The 20,444-nt window shown below is 41.1% G+C and overlaps 2 protein-coding genes across 8 annotated transcripts in view; one reads left to right on the top strand and one right to left on the bottom strand.

Annotated features, from left to right (window-relative positions):
* The first annotated feature begins 103 nt into the window (after positions 1-103).
* Positions 104-12,709, top strand: ZFYVE21 (zinc finger FYVE-type containing 21). Of its 3 annotated transcripts, XM_039712517.1 has the most exons (8): positions 110-349; positions 4,912-4,962; positions 6,278-6,446; positions 8,123-8,198; positions 8,553-8,644; positions 9,455-9,508; positions 10,977-11,119; positions 11,955-12,709. In XM_039712517.1, the coding sequence occupies exons 1-8, from the start codon at positions 227-229 to the stop codon at positions 11,988-11,990; spliced, it is 744 nt and encodes a 247-aa protein (XP_039568451.1). In that variant the 5' UTR covers positions 110-226; the 3' UTR covers positions 11,991-12,709. The 3 variants fall into 3 exon arrangements, with proteins under 3 accessions (XP_039568450.1, XP_039568451.1, XP_039568452.1); XM_039712518.1 differs by lacking the exon at positions 9,455-9,508 and having other exon boundaries at positions 114-349; XM_039712516.1 differs by lacking the exons at positions 10,977-11,119; positions 11,955-12,709 and having other exon boundaries at positions 104-349; positions 9,159-9,587.
* A 300-nt stretch (positions 12,710-13,009) lies between these two features.
* The window catches only part of PPP1R13B (protein phosphatase 1 regulatory subunit 13B), a 69,520-nt gene continuing 62,085 nt past the window's right edge, over positions 13,010-20,444 (bottom strand). For all 5 annotated transcript variants that reach the window (XM_039712508.1, XM_039712511.1, XM_039712509.1 and 2 more), the window contains 6 exons: positions 19,484-20,250; positions 17,802-17,939; positions 17,591-17,724; positions 16,705-16,871; positions 15,404-15,603; positions 13,010-14,548 (listed from right to left, as the gene is read on the bottom strand). In XM_039712508.1, the coding sequence (XP_039568442.1) occupies positions 14,507-14,548; positions 15,404-15,603; positions 16,705-16,871; positions 17,591-17,724; positions 17,802-17,939; positions 19,484-20,250 (1,448 nt within the window). In that variant the 3' untranslated portion in view covers positions 13,010-14,506. The remainder of the gene's footprint in view (positions 14,549-15,403; positions 15,604-16,704; positions 16,872-17,590; positions 17,725-17,801; positions 17,940-19,483; positions 20,251-20,444) is intronic.

Raw genomic sequence — 20,444 nt, 5'->3', positions numbered from 1 at the left:
AGCGACGCGGCCGTGGCGCCCTTCGCTTCCGGGTTGCGGGGCACGAAGGAGGCGGGATTAGCACGCCAAGCGGCACGGGATTGGCTGTCACGCCCTGAGGGTGTGGGCGGGGTCAGAGAGTCTCTGCTTCCCATTGGTTGGGCGCCGTGTCCGTCGCGCAGCGCGGCGCGGCCATTGGGCGGCGGCGCGGCCGTCCCGCGGCGGCGGCGGCGGCGCGCGGGGGAAGATGTCGGGCGGCGACGCGAAGAAGCTGGTGCGCTCGCCCAGCGGGCTGCGCATGGTGCCCGAGCACCGCGCCGCCCGCAGCCCCTTCGGCCTGGACGAGCCGCCCTGGGTGCCCGACAAGGAGGTACCGCCGGGGCAGGGCACCGCCCTTTGCCCGCTTCCTTTCCCTCCGCCTTTCCCCGTTCCCTTCGCTCTCTCGCCTCCCGTGGGTTAAAGGACGGGGGCGCGGGGCTGTCACTCGTTCTTCTGCGGCCCCGCCGCGAAGATTGCGAGCGATTGGCGATCAGAAGCGTAGCGAGCTGTGCGGTTTTGCTTTCAGTGCTTCTAAAGGTGGTTCTGGAGGCCCTGTAGGTCTGAAACTAATTGCATAAATAGTGAAGCAATGAGGCTGGGGTGGAGGAGCCCTTCTGGCTCCTGGTGCGAGTGATCGCGGTGTTAAACCGAACAGCTCCGGCTGTTTCAGCCAGCTTTGCTTTTAAATACTCGCCGAGCGAACAGCGTCGTGGTGATAATTTTAATTTCACGTAACCAGGGTTAATTGCACGTACAACACAGAACCCGTTGTTTGTTCGTTTATTTATTTATTTGTTGCCGCGGCGTTCTGTGGCGTGGAGCCGCGCCAGTGCGTGTGGATGTGCCCGAGTGGAGATGGATTGCGGAGGAGGAATTCCAGCCGGGATGATCCTTGGCACACCGGGGCTGCTCCGTGCGGAGCACCGGCTCCTCCTCCGCGCTGAAAAGTTTCCTTTCTGTGAAAAGGAAAGCTTCTCTGCTGAGCTGTAGGCTGAGGGTGTTGAATTGTGACTGAATGTGCTCAGTGATGTTTGCTGTTGAGAGGAAGTGTGATAGAGATAACTATTTCAAATGCATTTATTAATACAAGATTAAGAGTATCAATTCTGATTTTGTGGTTAGTTATTTTACTCGATCTCTGGAAGTATGCTAGAGTCCTGACGTCCCTTTGGTTAACAATTGCCAAATATGTTACAAACTTTTTCCTTAAATGAAGCAGGTATGTGATACAGAGGGAAGCTTATAAATTCCATGTTTTTGTTAAGAACAATTAAATTAAAGACACAGGGTTACCTAGGCAATGGATTTGTTGAGAATGCTTGCTCTTGTTACCATGTCAGACATAATTAAAAATGAAGTGTCTGTGTCCAAGACAACACCTTGAGTGGTATTAGCAAATTCTGATCTGGCTTTTCAAATCTACTGGCTTTTGCTGTGCAGCCAGTAACACTCAAATCCAGTAGTTCTATTTTTCTTATGTAAGAAGAGTCAACTGGCTTATTTTTTTAAATTAAGGCCACCTAAGAATTATGGCAGTTGGTAGTTTTGTGCAGCTTATACAGCATCAAAATATAATAAAGTTTTAATTTTTTTTTAATCACAAGATTATACAGTCTTAAAAATCAGTAACTATGAGGAATTTGAAATGTAAGCCTGGAGCAGGACTACTGAAAACTTTACTTTTTGAAGCAATCTTATTTGTAATATAGGTAATGAGTTGAGGGGGATTTATGAAAGTGTGCAGAGCATCATTAAACTCAGGACAGAGCTTAGAATGTTGGTCTCTGCATGTACCTTGTGTGACTCAGAATTTCTTTGTTAATCACCAGCAGAGCTTAATTGATGACATTTCTGTTAAGGAAAGCTTGGAGTAGAAGCTGAGTGACATGTGTCAGTTTGCCTTGCGGTACCCAGCTGTGCACCAGATGTTTCCTGGCTGAGGACAGGATGTGCTGCAGGGGAGCTGCCAGCTGTGTGGAGGCGTTCCCTGGGCTCCTCCCTGGCTGCAGGAGGGAGCTGAGCTCTCCTGGCCCCGGCTCTGGGAGGGACACTGGCTGTGTGGCAGGGCTCCCTTGGACCCCTGGCAAATCCAGGCTCGGGCAGTGGCAGAGAGCAGAGCTCTGTCTGCCCTGGGCTTGCATCCTGCCCTTTCCCCCTTGTCCAGGGGTGCTCCAGCTGGGATTCCCTGAGCTTCTCTTTGCAAAGGTTCACGGTGTTGAGGAGCCCAGCCAGGGGTTCCCATGCAGCACTTCTTGAACCACTCTGTTATTATTTATGCAAATAAAGCACGTGAAGTGTAACTAGAGATTCCTGGCCATCGATGGGATTCTCACCTCTGGCTGGATCAGTGGGATTATGGAAATATTCTCTCACTTGAGCAAACCACGAGAAGTTTGCAATGAACCAGCTCTTGGTATTTTTAAATTAATGCCCAGATCTGTTCTTCCATTTTCCTCTTTCTAGGTGATACTGGTATTGACTGCACATGAAATTAATTTACTTCTGACATGAATTCTTATTTAATTTCTTGCTTCACATCTTCTTGTTTGAAGACATGAGAAGTAACTTGGGCATGGTGCTTCCTTCTCTGTTAATGTGATAAAACCCCTCCAAGCAATTAAACTTAATTCAAATCTAGTCGCTCTCTAATTATGTCGGTGTATGGATGAATAGGAAGAATTCACCTTTCAAGATGTTCTCCATAAATGTCTTGTCCCAGGCAAAGCAGAAGTTGACATTATGCAAATGGTTCACTCCGTTCTGGTTACTTAAAGCAGAAATACCTCGAAGGAACAGTATCTTGAGCTTGTTTGTGTCAGAACATTTTCCTAGGAAAATCCCATTTTGCAATGCCAGCTACCATGTGCTGCTTGACTTGTGATTTATTTGGGACTGCTGTTTGTACCAGGCAGGGCAGTCATCATGGGTCTGGAATTCAGAAACATTTTTCTATAGTTTGTGTTAAATAAGGGGATGGATAATTTTGTTCCTTCCTAAAAACCACTTTTATGTTTAGTATAGATTCTGTATGAAATCTATGTAGAACAGTATTTAGAAGAGTTTGGATTTGATTTTTTTTCCCCTCTAGCTCATGACTTGTGCTTTCTGAATTTTGGCAAAAAACAAATAAACAAAAAAACTCAAACTTCAACCCCCCCAAAAACCCCAATTCAGGCAAACTAAAAAAACTCCACTGCCACCAAAACACAACCAAAAAACTCCCAAATATTTTCATTAAGAAAATTAATTAGAACTCAGGTAAATTGAAGGCATACCAAAATTATTGTGAGGTCCAGCTCCCAGGCAAGCTATTAAACTACATGTCAAAAATTAAAACAAGGTAGAGCAGAACATGGCATTAGCTGTGGAGTTCTGCTTGTTACAGAGGTGAAACTTGGTGTATGCTGAAATTGCTTCATGCTGAGTTATTTATCAGTGAGTGTTGAAATATCCTTTTCTGCAGCCATTGTGAGAAGATGTGTTTGGATGCCTGAGTTCAGTGTTAGTTAAAACAATTCAGGAACACTTGCAGTGCTCTTCTGTGTGGGATTTAGAAACAGCTTGTGGTAACAAATTCTGCAAGTAGGTGTTTATGTTCCACTGCAGTGACTGCCATTACCTTCTAATGTGTTAAACGTCTGTTCAGACAGCAGAGCCTTTCATATAAACTATCACTAAAAATTAACAAGCTTGCACTTCAAAAGGACATGAAAAATTCCTGGAGAATTTTTAATTTAGCTGCTGTAATATCGTCTTGGCTGCAGCTGTTGAACTTGTGGCAGTGATTGAGTATCTGCTGGAGCAAAAGTCCCTGAATAGAAGCTGTTATAACCTGAGGGGATTTATAGCAGAAAAAGGGTTCAGCATTGAAATATGTTAATTAAAGGCAAAGGGTGATTACTGTGTGCTTAGCAAATAGCACCTGCTCAGCTTAGGGCATGTGGTTGAGAGGACATTCTGCTGTAGGCTGAGATGGTCTGGTGTGAGGACTTTGGGTTTCTACAGTTATAAAACCTAGTACAGGATCTAACCATGTTCTCCTGAGTAAGATGTCAGGCATAATTTTGCATTCCTATTTGCAAGTAAGTATAGCAAAAATTGCATTATAAGGCTCAGACCTTGGGGTTTGATATGGTAGATAAAAATATGTAAAGTTTAGTTGAAAATCCAGTGACCTAAGGGTATCAACCCTTCAGCAGGTGACTTTCTATACTGAAAATTTTGATTGTCCAACAGTCACTGATCACTTGTGGTTGCTAACACAGAGTCAAAACTGTCACTGCTTAAACTCTACTTAGTTGGAAGGGAGAAACTCCTTCAATTTTTTTCTGTCATTTTTTTGAAAGGAGTGTGGGTGTAAGTTTGTTTTAGGAAAGAGATATTTCAGGAAGTGACTTTTTGTAGCTGGAATAAGCATTAGGTCTTGGTGGCTTGGAAGAAAACCAAGTATCTCTTAGCATGTTTCAAAAATGTGTGAGTATTGAGAGCATTAAATTGTGTAAACAATGTTTCAGCGAGTCAGCAGAGCACCATAGTGGAGTAAAGTGAGGACAACTTACAGAAAACCAGTTGACTCTGGAATATTGGGACTGTCTGGATAGCCAAACATGATCAAGAATGGTGAATAATTCTGAGATGTAGTTTTGCCTGCTGGCAGCATGCACTGTTCATTAGGGGAAGTTTGGCAGCTTTTTTTTTTTTTCTGTCTTGCAAATGGAGATGACATTATTTTGCTACATCAATATTAAATGAAAGCTATTCATGGTGAAAAGATAAGGGATAGAAATTTTTTGGAGGTGTTTTTTTTTTATGGGGCATAATATAAAGCTCATTTTTTGTATATTAAAGGTTTAAAAAGATTGTAGACTAATCTTGATTTGTACTGTTTTCTAGTGCCCAAGATGTATGCAGTGTGATACAAAATTTGACTTCATAACTAGAAAGGTAAGATAAATTAATGAAATATGAAGCAGTAAATGTTGCAAAATACTAAAATTGACATATTTTGAAAAGTAAACCAGGATTTGTCTTTAGTTTGGAAGAGAGAAATTCCAATTAAAGTAGGAAGTGTAAACTACATAATTAGGCTCACTGGATGAAGATAAAACACTAACATTAAATTCTGTTTAATAATGGTAAGAGGTCACTGTGGAATGCAGACTGGTGTGCAGAGTATGACATGGAGAACTCTGCAAAGCACCCTCCCAAAGAAGGCCAGCAGTGATTTTTAGGAGGGAACATCATTCCTTTGTATAATTACATTGACACTTTGTTAGCACAGGCTAACAAAAGTGAAGAAGGATGTGAAAGTGTGACTTGTAGTGCAGTGACACAGTTCATGTTTTTTTAATTTAATTGTTTGGAAGGAGAGGGAGGCAGAAATTTTAAACGAGACACACTCATATGTTATACCAGATGACAAGCTGCTGTGTTTCCCTTGTGTTAGCTGTGGGAAGCAATTGGAGGTAGCCCTGGGAAATAGATGCTCCAGAGAATTTTGCAGAACATTTGGAAGGAAAGCCTAACACTGACCAAAAGTGCAGTGTTATCCGTTCCTTGTATCAAACTTTCAGGCTTGCTTTGAGCCACATATGAGTTCCTGCTTGCCTGGGAGTACTTGTTGTGTCATGAGAGCTTGCATCAGGAAGATCTGCTGGCACTGTCACACCCCTGATCTGGAGCACAGGCCACTGGTTGCAGATTTAGGGGCTGTGAAACACACTGCAGTATTCATTCTGGTTTCACAACTTCACTGGATTTGTGCTGTGTTGCCTGATACTTCTGATAAAAGGAATAGCTTTAGGTTCTAAGTATGAAGATTCTTATATTCTTCCCGTGGGAGAAACTTGAGAATAAGTTTTAAAAGAGAAGAATAGTATTTTCAGTTGAAGAAGAATAGAAACTTCAGTTGAAGTTCTCCAAGATCTTTTCTCAGAAGTAGGAAGGGATCTGGAAACCACTCTTGTCACGGGTTTTTATTGACAGGGAGGCGAAGGATTTACTGGAAACCAGAGAAGCCCTTTCCTGTCTTTCTGCTCCAGAAGCATCTTTACAGAGTGCCAGCAAAGGCTTAGAGTGCTGCTGATCATATTGTACTCAGTTCTTTGTGTCCAGCCTTCAGAGATTCCTGTCTGCCACTGTGGCAGTTAATTTCTTCTACCTGTCCCTCAGCTTGCACGTTTCACGCCTGAGAAAATTGTTAAAAAAAGCTGTTTGTTTCCTTGGTAAATAAGTAAAGGAAGTGTTCTCTCGTGCTTAGCATCACTGCCGAAGGTGTGGGAAGTGTTTCTGTGACAAGTGCTGCAGTAAAAAAGTGCCTCTGCCTCGCATGTGCTTCGTGGACCCGGTGCGGCAGTGCGCGGAGTGCGCCCTGGTGTCGCAGAAGGAGACCGAGTTCTACGACAAACAGCTCAAAGTGCTCATGAATGGTAAGCACCCAGGACTCCTCTTTCTGCTTATTCCAATTCCAGTGAACAGCAAGAGCAGTGCTTCTTGTCCAGCAGGCTGTGGTTTTGTCTGCTCTTTGTCACGCCTCTTGTTTTGCAGTTAATGGTTTTGTGTTACTGGTTTATTTAGAGGGAGGTTTACACTTTGTAGTCAATGCTTGCACCTCTCAGTTTGTACTTCTTGGTCTTGACAAAGAGTGAGTTAATTAAAGACAAATTTTTAATACCTGTTAAAAGAGATGCTTGTGCAGTTAGCATTTTCCTTGAAATAATGCATCTTTTAGCCATATTCCTGTTACATTAAATAAGGTTGAAAAATACTTTAGAGACTATTTTAACATTTTCAAACAAGATACAGTGCTTGTTTCAAGCTTCATCTGAGAGCTTTGATCTTGTCCATGGCCTACAGCTGTGGTTGATGGCAGATCATCATGAGTACTCAATTTGCCATAGGTTTAAACCTTCATGCAATACAGTAATTCATGTTCAATTACATTAAGAAAGCTGAAACTTCAGTTTTTAAATTAGTCTGTGATCCTTCAGTGCCTTTTGATGATCTCTCAGCATGATGCCAGTGTGCATAATGGGTAAGCTAAGCCCCACGTGTGATGGACACGGATGTTCCTGGGGAGGTCCTGGCCTCAGAAGGGAGTGTGCTCATCCTGGAGCACATAAATCATTCTTCACTCTGCTTTGCCATGAGGGCGTAGACACGTTTTTAAATCACACCTTTTAAACTGAAGACTTTTTTTAAAGCTTGTCCTGTTTGCTTTCATGTTCTGAAGTTGTTCCTGACTTGCTGTAGAGCCACAGATTGTGGTCAGAGAGGTGGTGATGGTGGCTGTAATGTCCCTCTCCAGCCTTGGTGCTGCTGCCTGTGTCTCCCTTCAGCAGCACGGGGTCAGTGAGTCTGGGTGAGCTGGGAAGTGAGGAGGTGAAACTCCAGGGCTGCATGGTTCAGATTATGGGCATGGATTGCAGACCATTGGGCAGGGCTGGATGTTATTTCCTTCGTTTCCCAGGCCAGCAGTATTGGGATTAGGTAAGAGGGAGCATGAGGCATGGAGGAAGCAAAGGGGTCGGGCGTGTAGGGCTGCTTGGAGTTCTGAGTCACTTCTCCCGTGCAGCAACAGTGACTTTCCCCTTGCCAAAGCAGTTTTGAGGGGGAAGAATCAACACGAAGGCTGAAGTTCATTGACCTCACAGTAAGACTGAGCCAGCCTTTAGTAATGAAAAAGAGATGTCTTTACAGTTTCTCAAGCATAGAACTGAAAGTCACATCCTGCTATTAAAGTGGGTTTTTTAATACAGAAACAATAATTTGTGTTACAGTGATGATAGAGGGTCTTTAATTGCCTGTCTTTGCCACCTCCAAATCTCTTCTCATTTTTAAAAGATTCCTCTTGGATATCATCTGTATTTCTATACATAGGAGAAATTGCATAGCATGTGTGAAAGGTCCTGTAAGTCAGAACATGATAATTAAAGGTCAGCTTTTTATACTTGAGTGTTTTGCTGATGTTAATCAGTTTAATATTTCAGTTATTCCTCATTTCACTCAATTCAGTGTATTAGTAAGTAAAAATTAGCTGTATTTTCTGATACTTGAATGTTGCTTCTTGAATTCTGTATTAGAATACTAAACCATTTCTTTCCAGGTGCTACATTCTTTGTAACTCTGGGAGCATCTGATAAATCTGAGCTCATGGTTTGTCGACTTTCCAACAACCAGAGGTGAGAAAGATTGATAGAAACTGCACTTGTAAACTATAGCATTATTGTACTTACAGCTCTATTCTTACATAACCTAAAAAAATATGAGAGTAATATGTCTGAGGATATTGGAGAGTAATCAGACTGAAAGGGTAGATCCAACAATACTGGAATGTTTGCCTGAGCGTGGATCAGAATGTCTTGGAAGGGTGAAATTTCAATGAAAAGTAGTATTTTCTTCTTGATTTCTATCCCTCCTCACCCCAAAGAACACATAAACAGTGTTACTGAGAGATTGTTTTATTTTTCTCCTTTGATTTGAACTTGATCTTGTAGGAAAAAAAGTGAAAAAACCCTTTTTCTTCTATTATGTAGATACCTGGTTTTGGATGGAGACAGCCATTATGAAATTGAAATTATACAGATTTCAACTGTTCAGATACTTACAGAGGGATTTACTCCTGGAGGTAATTTTTTCTTTTAATATAAATGAACTATTAAAAAAAAAGAGAGAAGAAAGAAGCTGCAGTTATTGAGCTAGACAGTGCATTCAGTGTGTAACTGTGTTGGCTACAACTGCTCAGAGTAGAGCACAGTCTGTGAGACCCTGTCCCATGTGGCTGCTGGGACTTGGGGGAACACCTAAAGATGGAGAAGTTCCCCTACAGCCTTAATGTGGCAGAGCCTCTTGATGAACCTGAGCAAGGGTGGTTGTCACCTGTGTGCTTGGGTATGTACAAATATTTACTGACTTAAAGAGCTCAAAGGAGGGAACTGTTAGTCTTTGGTAGCTTCCATTTCAGAATCCAGCTGGGATTTTGCCTTGACTGGTTCAAACATTGTTAAAAGAATGAAATGGGGGAGGGGGAGTAAATAATTCAACTATTCTTTCTTAATTTTATTCAAGACAAAGGGGTGGCCAAATGAAACTGGTAACATCTAAATTGGAGTGCAGCAACTTACTGCCCCATCTCTTACCAGATTTTAGAGTATTTCAGGATGAAACTGAATATGAATTGACTGAAATGAGAACAAACAAGGTCAGGAATTTCAATAATTGTTCTTTATCAACACTTCTGTCACTGCTGGGTTTTTCTAATTGCACAGCCCATCTGTGCATTATTCAGTCAGTACAGCATGTTAACTTGAATAAACTTACCTTGGTATTTAAATCAACCAGGTGTATTGCTGAGTCACTTAATGCTCCTGTAATTCCTTGTTCACTACTCTTCTGACTGCTTTATCTCTTTTCTGCCTGCCTTCCTTCTTGATGGTAGAAAAAGATATTCACACTTACACCAGCCTTCTGGAGAGCCAGCCTGTTACTGAAGGTATCTGCAGTGCCTTTCAGCATGACTCACCCAAGCATGTCATGACCCCCTCACCTCTTTCTTCTCTGCAGTGCTGATTATTTGCTTGATCCATAATTGCTGTTCAACTTGAGTTATGTTCAAGTCTGACATGTATCTGTTCCTTCCCATATGTCTGTTTAATAAACCAAGAGTGAATGTTTTGTAACACTCTGGAGGAGAACTAAGGTACTCAAGGCCTTCTTTAGACCAAAGTGCTGTTGTCTGTGCTGGGAGAAGGGAAGATGAGAAATGGTATCTGCAGCAGTACACAGTGTTACAGATCACAGCTTAGCCGTTTGCTGAATTGGGCATACTAGAAATGAATGTACTCCCTGTGTGCTGTCTGGAAAGGCTTTGCACTGGAACTGTTAATTAATGGTTTGCTTTTACACAACTTTAAAAGAAAGGCCTCTTTATTATGCAAGGTGTGTTCTGTCTTATTAATGCCAGACATGGGCAAACTGGTCAAGGTTTTAAGTGTGTGATTTCCACTGGTTTATCTTTCAGTAGACCCTTAATCTATTATTCTGACCAGAAGGTGCAGAGAAGCAATTGATGAAGTTGAATTTCCATTTATCCTAGAAGAGTAGAAAATAGCTCTTTTATAAACCCTGCTGAGGGCTCCTGATTGGGCTAGGTGCATTAACAGCACTAACTAGATTGAGTTTGGCTTAGATTGTGATTTGTTTTAGGCTCCTCAGATATCGCAGTAATAGCCTCCAGGAGCCCTCTCATGCAGACACTTCTAAAAAGAGCTTTGTAAGAAGTGTCCTGTGTATGCTAGTGCTGTTCCTAGGGCTTAGTTTATACTCCACTGCTGCAGGAAGTAATGACAGCAATGTCTCATTCTAAAAGTTCTTGTTAAATATCTGTATTTTTGCTTTGGTTTATCTTCATCTCTGCAGCCTCAGTAAGAGAGATACAAACACCTTGCTTACTGCACTGTTGGCAGAGCAGAGTCTTTGGCAGCAATTTCCTTCAGGAAGTAAATGATGTTGCCAGCTGTTCTCCAGCCTTATGTAAGCATCATTCCAGCCTGTGCCAGGTTTGGAGGAACTGCTGCCTGCTGTGCCAGACTGCATCCAGCAGGACCCTGCTTTGCCATCAGTCTGATTGGACCCTAAGCCTACAGACTGCAGGCTACCCTGTGAAACTGTGGTATCAATGTTTGAACATGGTGACAGTAAATCATGAGGGTGTTCCAGGTGTGTGGCTTTACCTGAAGGCTGATGCAGGTTCTGCCTTGGTGCTTGGCAGAGAGAATGAAACAATATGAGGCTGCAGGTTCCACTGCCTGGCATTACGAGCCATGGTCGTGAGCTCCTCAGATCCAGCAGCTGCTTGGATGAGCAATGAGCACATTTCTCCAAACATACTCATGAGCAGGAAAATGTGTTACTTAGTTGGTAAAACCTGCTGCTGTTCCAGATGTTATTTCTCTTTTCAGGAGGCAACACTCGTGCCATAGGAATGATCCTGCAGTACAAGGTACCGGGGTCAGAGGAGGTGACACAGATGAAGTTTACTGCTGGTGAAGACTTCAGCTGTAACAAGAAGCTGTCAGCAGCCTGGCTGGCAGCTATGCATAAGGTAAGCAAAGCAGCCAAAGCTTAGACAAGAGTGAAGAAACTCTTCACATAGGGTGTTCAGCAGCACCAGACAGAGCATTCAGCCTCAGGAGTATTTCTATTATTTTTTAATTAAGGATTTCAGGGTGATGTTGCTTAGAAAACAGAAGCTATGGCCGGGTGTAATGAACATGACTTTAGCTTTCTGCTCAGAGACCTGACGAATTTATGCACTCTGAAGGGTTTGCCAAGATCTTACATATGTTATTAGATAAAAAGAACTAAGAATTTGTCTTTAAACTTCCCTGGATTTTGTTACGGGCTGAAGAGTGTGCACTATGAAATACTCATTTGATCCTAAGTTCAGCTAATTGTTTTTACTGCTTCATGAAGGTTCAAAGAAGCTGTTGATTTTTGGAAATGGAAGACTTTAATTTTTTGGTGCTAGGCCCTGCATGGGTAATGAACTGAAGGTTCATATTTCCTAAATTCAAGTTATGGTGGGAAAAAACTAAAGCCACACTCAAATCAGTCACCTGAGCGACTGCTGATCAGAACTGTCATTTGTAATGTGTATGGGCTCTTTGTGGCTCTTTGCTGCTTTATTGCCATTTTAGAACTCCCCAGGTGCCCCTACCCCAGCCTCTACTCTGCTCAGCACAGTGTGCTCAAACTTCCTGTCACCATGCACTTCCCAAATGCTAGTACAGGCCTCAGATAGAGAAAAATCTTTCTCAGATAGAGAAAGAATTTAAAGCCAGCCCTGGATTTAAAGGAGGTTTTTGGAGGGGTTGGAAGCAGATAAGGTGGCTGCAAGTGAAACTTCAGTTCACACTGACATTTTCCCTTTCTGTTAGGCAACAAAACTTCTCTATGAGTCTCGGGACCAGTGAGAACTGCAGCTGTGGCCTCCTGAGGGCACACACAGACACCAGCCTCCACAGACCAGCCTCTCACTTTGTGCTGATTTGACAGCTGGAAATATTTGCTGTTCTTGACTCTCTCTCTCATTCCAGCGTGGTTCATTATGTAAGAACTGGCAAATGCAAGGCGAGTATTTTTTTGAACCATGAGTATTCACGGTAGTGTGCAATATGTATACAGTTAATGCTTTAAACAGCCTCACCTTTTAAGACTTTGTATATTTTGTTAAGCCTTTACTGGCACTTAATATGAAAGTGACCTGCACTACAGTTAATGTACAGCACAACTTTTATAGTAACCATTATATATACTGTTTGCTACAGGAAGCAAACAAATGTATATGTCTCTTCTGCAGAGAATAGCTTTTGGGTATAGATCTCAGGTTTTTCCCTCTATCCAAATGTTTAAAATCAATGTACAAAAAATCTGCCTTAGATATGATTTTATAGAGAGCATGTGGGTTTTTTTAAACATTTAAGTATCTAAATTTTTCACCAAATACCACCAAATTTGACTTACATGAACTTGACCTTGAAACTTCACTTCTGTAATAAGCTTCCAGAATAATTTTTAGTTTTGTATTTTCTTTTTTGGTAACGAGCTTTTGTTAATCTAACTGTAATGCTATCTGAAATTGTATACAATTTAATGTACAAATATGAATAAATTAATTCACTTATTTAAAAAAGAGGTGCTATTTAATTTTTTAATATACAGCTTCTATAGTAATGGCTACCATGGTCTCTGAACTCTGAAAATTTTCACTTTTTCTAAAGAAAACACTAATTTTAGTTCTAAGTTAACTTTTCCCCGTTGGAATACTGGGATACTGGTGTGTAAGCACATCTCCAGTGAAGCTGATAAAACAAAGAGGAAAGGTGGGTTGACAGCTGTAACCTTGGCAAGCTATAATTAATGTTTTCATGCAGACTCTGACCAAAGCCACATCTGCTGTCGAGACCTCTATAAAGAGAGTGGAGAATGCAGCCATGCCTTAGCAGTACTTTATTGTGCACATTTACATGTTCTCTGAATTAGTGTATCATAGGCTCTTGAAATCATCACATTCATGTAGCAAATTCTTCAACAATAATACCCTTTCACTTTTCACCACAATATATACAGTTAATGCTGACCTGTGGTAAAAGCAAGTTACAGCACTGCAGAAATGGATATATAAATTATACACAGAACTTGTACATGAAGAGTTAATCAAATTGCATACTGTTAAATGGGAGAGAATTACAAGAAATATGGCTAAAACTTATAATGGGAAGTTCAAAATATACTTCTGGTATATAAAATCATGTACATTTAAAATTCCAGTGAAGTGCCTGTTTGTGGGGTTTTTCTTTTTTGCTTGAAACTACAATGTAGTGGAACAGGTTATTGCATAACTTGCCTTGGCAGCAGTTGTAGGCTGCCAAGAACCACAGAAACTGTCCTCAAATAAGCTATTGCCTTTCTTAAATCCTTCTCTAAACCTTGTTTCTTTCTTCTCCTCCACTTGGCATCTACACGACCGTCTTTCTCTACTTCTATCCAGTCCTTCATATTTTCTTCTAGACTGATTCAGGCAGACTTCAGGTGACACAATATAACTCTTACCAGACTCTTACCCTTTTCAACTATTGCACTTTCATCCCTGCAGACATACAAATCCCTTAAGCTGCTGCAACTTCTGTACTAACTGTTGTGTCCAGGCTGGATGAGCTCAGGGGGTTAGTAGGGGAACCTTTACATTCGTAGAGGTAACACCGGTGCTGTAGGCTGAATAATAAGAAAATAAAACACCAAGTGAAATATTGTGTAGGGACTTTGAGAAGTGTACAAATACTGTTGGTTTTTGTTAGTTCTCTAGCTTGATTCTAAATGCAAATACTGCAAGATGCTAGACTAGGTAAAGCTTTCGTTGGGGTTGTCCAGACTAGGATTTAAGTGTTTACCGTGTTGCCACCTAAAATCCTAGCCTTCACCAAGCTTTGGTAACTACTTAATTATGCATGTAACAAGTGAAGATCTTGTGTCCTAGAACCCAAAGAGTTGATGGGTAATGAGAACTCAACATTCACTGGTATGGAACAGAAATACCCAAAACTGACATGGGACAGTTGCTGTGGGGGGTTGGAGCAAACTGGACAGTGCATCTGCACTCTGCAAATGACACCTCTGAACACGGAACACAAGGAAGCTCCTACCACGGAACTCTGACTGAAAACACCGCGTTAGACGAGAGCTGGCGCAGCACTGGCTACGGCGGCGGAGGCATCGCTCTCCTCGTCAGTGCTGGTCACACAAACAATCCTCATTTACAAACCGCAGATCTTGGAAATCCTGGATGCTGTCCATTTAACAAGAGAAAGCACCATTAAAACTAAATATCATAGTTTTATTTCTCTGTGTGAAATGACCAAAAATGATGGCTCCAGTGTATGTTCTAAGTTTCCAGTTACCAGCATGGTGCTGCACTGTCGTACAACTGAATTCAAGCAAGGGTTCGCTGTCGAGGTTTTATTCGTGGATATAACTAAAAAAACAGAATAACAGTATTAGGTTTTGCATGGTTAACACCAACTTAAATACTGTATAAGTAAGGGGTACTTATTAGGCAGAACTGGGTGATGAAGTGTTTTGGGGGGTGGGGTTTTGTAAGCTTGGGGGTGTTCTTAGGACACTCCTGAAAAACAAGAAGCAGGAGGAAAAGAGCTGATTTACTCCTGCCAATGGCAGCAACATGGCTGCTCTGAAAATGACATGGTGCATTTAGTTCAAGATGCAGAACAGAAAAAGAAGGCTTTTACATAAGTACAAAAATTCCCTGTTGAGCACTCCAGAGAGCTTATTTCCTGCTCTGCAAGGTTCTCTTATGCATTTTGTCCTCAGTAGCTCTCCACTTAGTCACCTTACATTCCTGGCCTCTCCTGACAGTGTTCCATCTGTCTGAGCAGAATAAACAATGTGCCCACAGTTGTCATCTTCAAGGCTCTTTCCTGTTTTAAACTCACACACACCTATGTTCTTATCTTGCACCAGGTATTAAAAACCTTCCCCAAGAACTTTTTGAACCAAGGCTTCAAGCTGACTAATAAAGCCACCATACTTTCCTTAAGGGCTCTATATTTTAGCCAAGGAGGATAAAAAAGTCTCATTAAAGCATAAACTATATTCAGTATACTAACTTGCTCAATGACAACCAGCACCAGTCTCCTAACAGTAGCCCCTCCTGTTTGTTTACAATGGCAGAGAGGCTAGAGAGAATAATCTGCTTTACACCACTTCATAGTGCTGTGGATGGTGCACAGAGGAATTCTGACTAAAGATCAATCTTCTGTTCCTACTTCAGGTGCATTTGAAATAGGAGGGAGAGGGTGAAAGAACTTACCCCGAGGAGGTTTTTAGGCACATAGCCTTCCTTGTCATTGAGGCGGGCCCACCACCACTCCGTTTCATTGTCATCCTTGCGCCTCAGGATAGTGATGGCATCGCCCTCGTGGAATGACAGCTCGTCATTGTTCTGGGCTTCATAATCCCACAGAGCATACACCACCCCTTTATTCATCACTCCCAGCTTCTCCTGCACTCCTGTTAACAACACCAGATGGTAAAATAGCCTCTTTTTTCCCCTCAGATTTTTACTATTGACACGATGGCCTAAATATTAGTCTCCTGTTAATAACATTTCATAAACAGTTTTCAGCACTTCCATGATGAAATGCTGTCAGAAATTTAACTGCATGATAAAAAAATCTTACAGAATGATTTAGAGAATGAGGTTTTTCTCTTTTATTGTACATGCAGTGGAAACTGCTTCCTACAGCAGGCCTTGTACAGGGACGCTTGTGGCTTTCAGAACTCACAATGCCAGATCTGAAAGAGCCTTATTGAAGCTTAAATTCTCTGATGAAAATGAAAAATTTGTCTGCTCCATTGAAATACTTTTCTTGCAAAATATATTTTAGTAACTAAGCACTCCTGTGAATTAATTATTCATAAAGTGTATTTCTTTCTTTGTGTGATCTGATAGAAATGTGGGTATAGATCTCAGATGCCCAGATAATACAATAGCTGCCCAGGTAATAGAATAGGTCTGAATTTCAGCATAGAGATGAAAATACACTACACAGAACATGCTGCCTTGTCAAAATGCCTTGGAAACACCAACTCTCAATATCATTTTATGGGAAACAAAAGGCTGTTCCTACTATTAGAATTCAGTCGACAGCCTGTGCATCTGGAAGTTAGGAGTCTCTCTGTCAAAATACTTGACAACTCACTGTTATGGTCAAAACCTCCCTGTAGAAACATTTCCTTGAAATGAAGCCAAATTAAAACTTTAAAAATCTTAATATTTGAAGTAGCCTGTGAAGTAATTCAAAACCCAGAAGGACTAAGACAAACATCACAGTGAAAATGTGATGATGGTTTAAGCACTTAGAATTTCCTTGAAATGAAGCCAAATTAAAACTTTAAAAATCTTTATATTTGAAGTAGCCTGTGAAGTAATTCAAAACCCAAAGGACTAAGACAAACATCACAGTGAAAACGTGATGATGGTTTGAGCACTTAGAAGCACAGGGACCTGATGGGCCATATCATCCAGTCTGGGGCCTAAGCAGATGTTTCACACAGATCAGAGGGACAAATCACGATGAATCTTAGGAAAGGGTTGGTGTCACAGCTTACCATACAAAAACTGGGAACACTGAATATAACCTTCTTCCATCTCCTCACACTTGTCTGCAGCAGTTTCTATATCACTTATAGTTGAAGCAAAAATAGCTGCCCCAGATTCAACCAGTAGTTTACAGAGATGAACACTATTGCAAGAAGCTGCACAATGCAAGGGTGTCCTAAAATAAATCAAAAAAATGTACATGTGAAAAAAGAAGCTTCCATGAATCCTAACTCTCATCTTGCCATTTACAGCCTGTCTGTTTTAGAAGGAAATTTTTCTTTATGTTTATAGTATGTGTATGCATTGTCTAAAACCTGTCAAGCAGCTAGGGTGGATTTCAGGATTTACCTGACTCCAGTAAAGCCAAACATTATGAAACAGATGACAGCAAAACTAATAATTTTCACAGTTTACAAAGCTGTTGGGCGTGAGAGGGCATTTTACAATACAAGGAATCCTGAAAGGTAAAACAAAGTTGAGGATTCACATTCCCTCCCACCCTGAAATACTTCAGGAATGCTACAGCTACCCGAAAGGTGAGATTCTCCAAGAACACCAACATCTGTAGTGGCATCTATGATGAAGAAACAAGCAAAATGACTTTTGTCATTTGTTATTTATAGTTTGATTATTTCAGCATCTGAACAAGAAATGCAACTCTACCACTAATTATCACAAACTGTAATCTAATTTATGGTTTAAGTGTGCTTGCCTGGGGGCTGAACATGCTGTAACCTTGCATTTGAGTTCATCTCCATCTACAGCTTAGAGAGTACTCATTTGATGGGGATAAAGAGGAAGGAAATTGTTCCCAGAACAGGTTTGAATTAAATTTTGAATGTGCATCTAAATGGTGCTTCTCCCAGATAATAGGTTAAAAATCTTGACACTTACCAGCCATCACTATCTGCTGCATTTACATTTACACCAAAATCGAGCAGGAACTTCACAATGTGGTGATGACCAGCACACACTGCATTATGCAAAGGTGTAATGCCTTCATCATTTGGTTTACTGGGATCATCAACCTGTTGAAAACATAAAATAGTTTAGCACTTTCTTTTTCCTGAATACTGCATGGGGTTGCCATTGTTTAAAAGCTTACCTCATATATGATTCGTTGCACCAGATCAAATTCACCCTCCAAAGAAGCATCTAGGAGGAGAGCCAAGGGGTTGAACTTCACTCTCAAACCATGGCCTGTTCTTTCTGAGTTGGGTTTCTTCAAGTTGGTACGTTTTGTCTGAGTAAAGATGAAGGGTGGAAGGCATCATTTCAGGTTGCACAAGTAGAAAAAAATGATTCATTTATGAATCTTGTCTGCCTTAAATTATATTTAGAGCAATGAAATCATTTTTATTTAAGTCTCTAAATAAAAGGCTTGATACGTTACTACATTTTATGCAGTTAAAAAATGAAAAAGCAAGCCAATATAGTTTCAAAGCTTCTAATTAAAGATAGTACAAGGCATGAAGTACTTAAGTCAGTGTTTTAAGCATCATCATCTTAATTGTATCTAATGTAAGCTGTGCATATTACTGGTGGATTATCTAAGACACTGAAAACTTTTGCTTAGTCTGGAAAGCACCACACAATTAAGCCAGAGTCCGTACTTAGAGGAATCAATGTCTTGAATTAGCAGGAATCTCTGTTGTAGGTCAGACTTGGGAGTTTTGTTGAAGGAACAAAAAGTACAGAACATGAAGCTATTTTATGTGGCATTCTAGAAGGTGTTATCAGATGCAGCATTTTCAAGATCTGAAGCACATTTAAATGTGTATTGAGAATATTCTGAATCCCTTACATGCATCTTTTTCACTTGCTGTGGAAAAAATACTCTATTATTAACTACAGCTTTTACAGAATGCTTTTCGTCTCTAGCTCTGTAGGATCTGTTTTCACTTAGGGTCCTATATAGGATGGCTATTTCAGTTTGGAAAACAAACCCTTGACATTATGAATAACATTAGTTGCTGGCATATCCCATTCTCCCAGAAGTCTCCTGGCCCTTATGCTCATGGAAAACCATACAAAGCCTTGTGCAGACTGCAGTCGAATTCTCAGAAGAATGCAAGGTTCCCACCTGAATCTAAAAGTGAGGATAAACCTTGGTTTCAAAGAGTGAGTGATATCACAACAACAAAGAATAAAATCCATTTTTTTCTGTATTTTTCAATTCTCCAAATGTGGTAGATTTTGGTAATGGCAAGTATTTAAAAGATTTTAGTGCAGCTGGAGGATGGACTTTGAAAGCAATTCGAAGTATGTGACAAGCCCATTAGAAGAACATTTCTGCTATCACAAGCCAGCTGTGCTGCTGCTGAAGTTAGTCGTGTTCCATCTCCTTTGAGAGGGGAAAAGGAGTGCAGTTTCCCCAGAAGAGCAATTTCAGCTTGCCTGCAAATTAAAAGGCTTCCCACTGACATAGCTTACTCTTAGTTTCATACAAATAGTTATCTTTGAAGGCCTGAACAAATTAAAAAAAAATAAAATTGGAATCTCCTATTCCAGAATAAGTTCTACAACAAGAACCTCCAAAAAGTTGAAAAACACATACACAACCTCCTGTTACCTGTTTGCATGTTTTCCTTATTAAGCAGCTAGAGTAGTAAAGAAACTAATCCATCAGAATCCTCCCTGAAACTCCTCTGATTGTCTTTTCTTTTAATATCATGAGACTTCAAGTGCAAAGATACCACTGAGCAGAAGCTTACCATGTTCCAGTCATGCTTAAGCACAAAGGTTATTCTGTAGTTCACAAAGTTGTTCTTTTGCTTTGTTACTTACTGGAGGAAGTGGAGGAGGAAGAGCAGGTGGCAAAGGAGCTTCATCTTCTACTGGAGAACTGACCTCTGGCGTGGGACTGGGTGACTGCTCAGTAGAAGGAACTATAGAAATGTTGTTGTTGTTGTCTTCATTTGTTTCAGGTGTTTGATTTGTGGTTTCAGTGCTTATCAACTCCTCAGTAGCAGGAGAAGGTAACTCATTGTCATTGGCATCTGATGAAGGGGGTGGCTCATCAGGGACAGGAACTGTAGGTTGCACAGGGATTGGTTCTTCAATATTGCCATTGGTGCTGGCGTTCCCGTTATCAACATCAGCTAAGTTGCCTATGAAGTCCTGTGGATTGCTTGGCTGATAAAAAGGAGCACTTTCTATCCCTCCAGCCAGGGTATTAAAGCGCTGGTACAATAACTTTTGTATATTTGGTCCACTCGGGCCCTCTGGCTCGGTGATGGAGCTGCGTTTCTTTAACGGCCTCGGAGCATTGGCCAATTTTCTCCTCAGAGCCTCCAGGTCAGCATCACTCTGATACCGTAGGGGCGAGTGCACAATGGGGGTGAGCTTAGTAGGACTGAGAGGACGGGGAATGTTTTCCACATTGCTGTTTTCACTGGGTGGTGGAGCATTTTCCAGCTCTTGATCTTTTTCAATGACCTCAGTCTGAGGCTGAGATTGTGGCTGTGAGGGAGACTGGGCAGGCAAAGAGCCATGAAGGAATGGCAAGGGTGAGGGAGAGGTTGAACCAGACTGTAATACAGGCTTTCCATAAACTGCAGGAAAGAAAGATGGAAAACAGTGTTCTTAAATTACATAATAAAATTATGTTCTTAAATTACATAATAAAATATATTTAAATAAACTATTGCTACTTGTTTGACACCAATACAGAAAGAAAAAAAAATTGTTCTGGGGACTGTCAAAATAGAAATAAATACTTACCTGTTGTGATGTTGATGCTTACAGT

Source organism: Passer montanus, unplaced genomic scaffold (genome assembly GCF_014805655.1).
Source record: "Passer montanus isolate IOZ18808 unplaced genomic scaffold, ASM1480565v1 scaffold27, whole genome shotgun sequence".
In the NCBI taxonomy this organism is placed as follows: domain Eukaryota; kingdom Metazoa; phylum Chordata; class Aves; order Passeriformes; family Passeridae; genus Passer; species Passer montanus.
The sequence above is the reverse complement of the archived record's forward strand: the minus strand, read 5'-3'. Positions and strand labels throughout refer to the sequence as shown.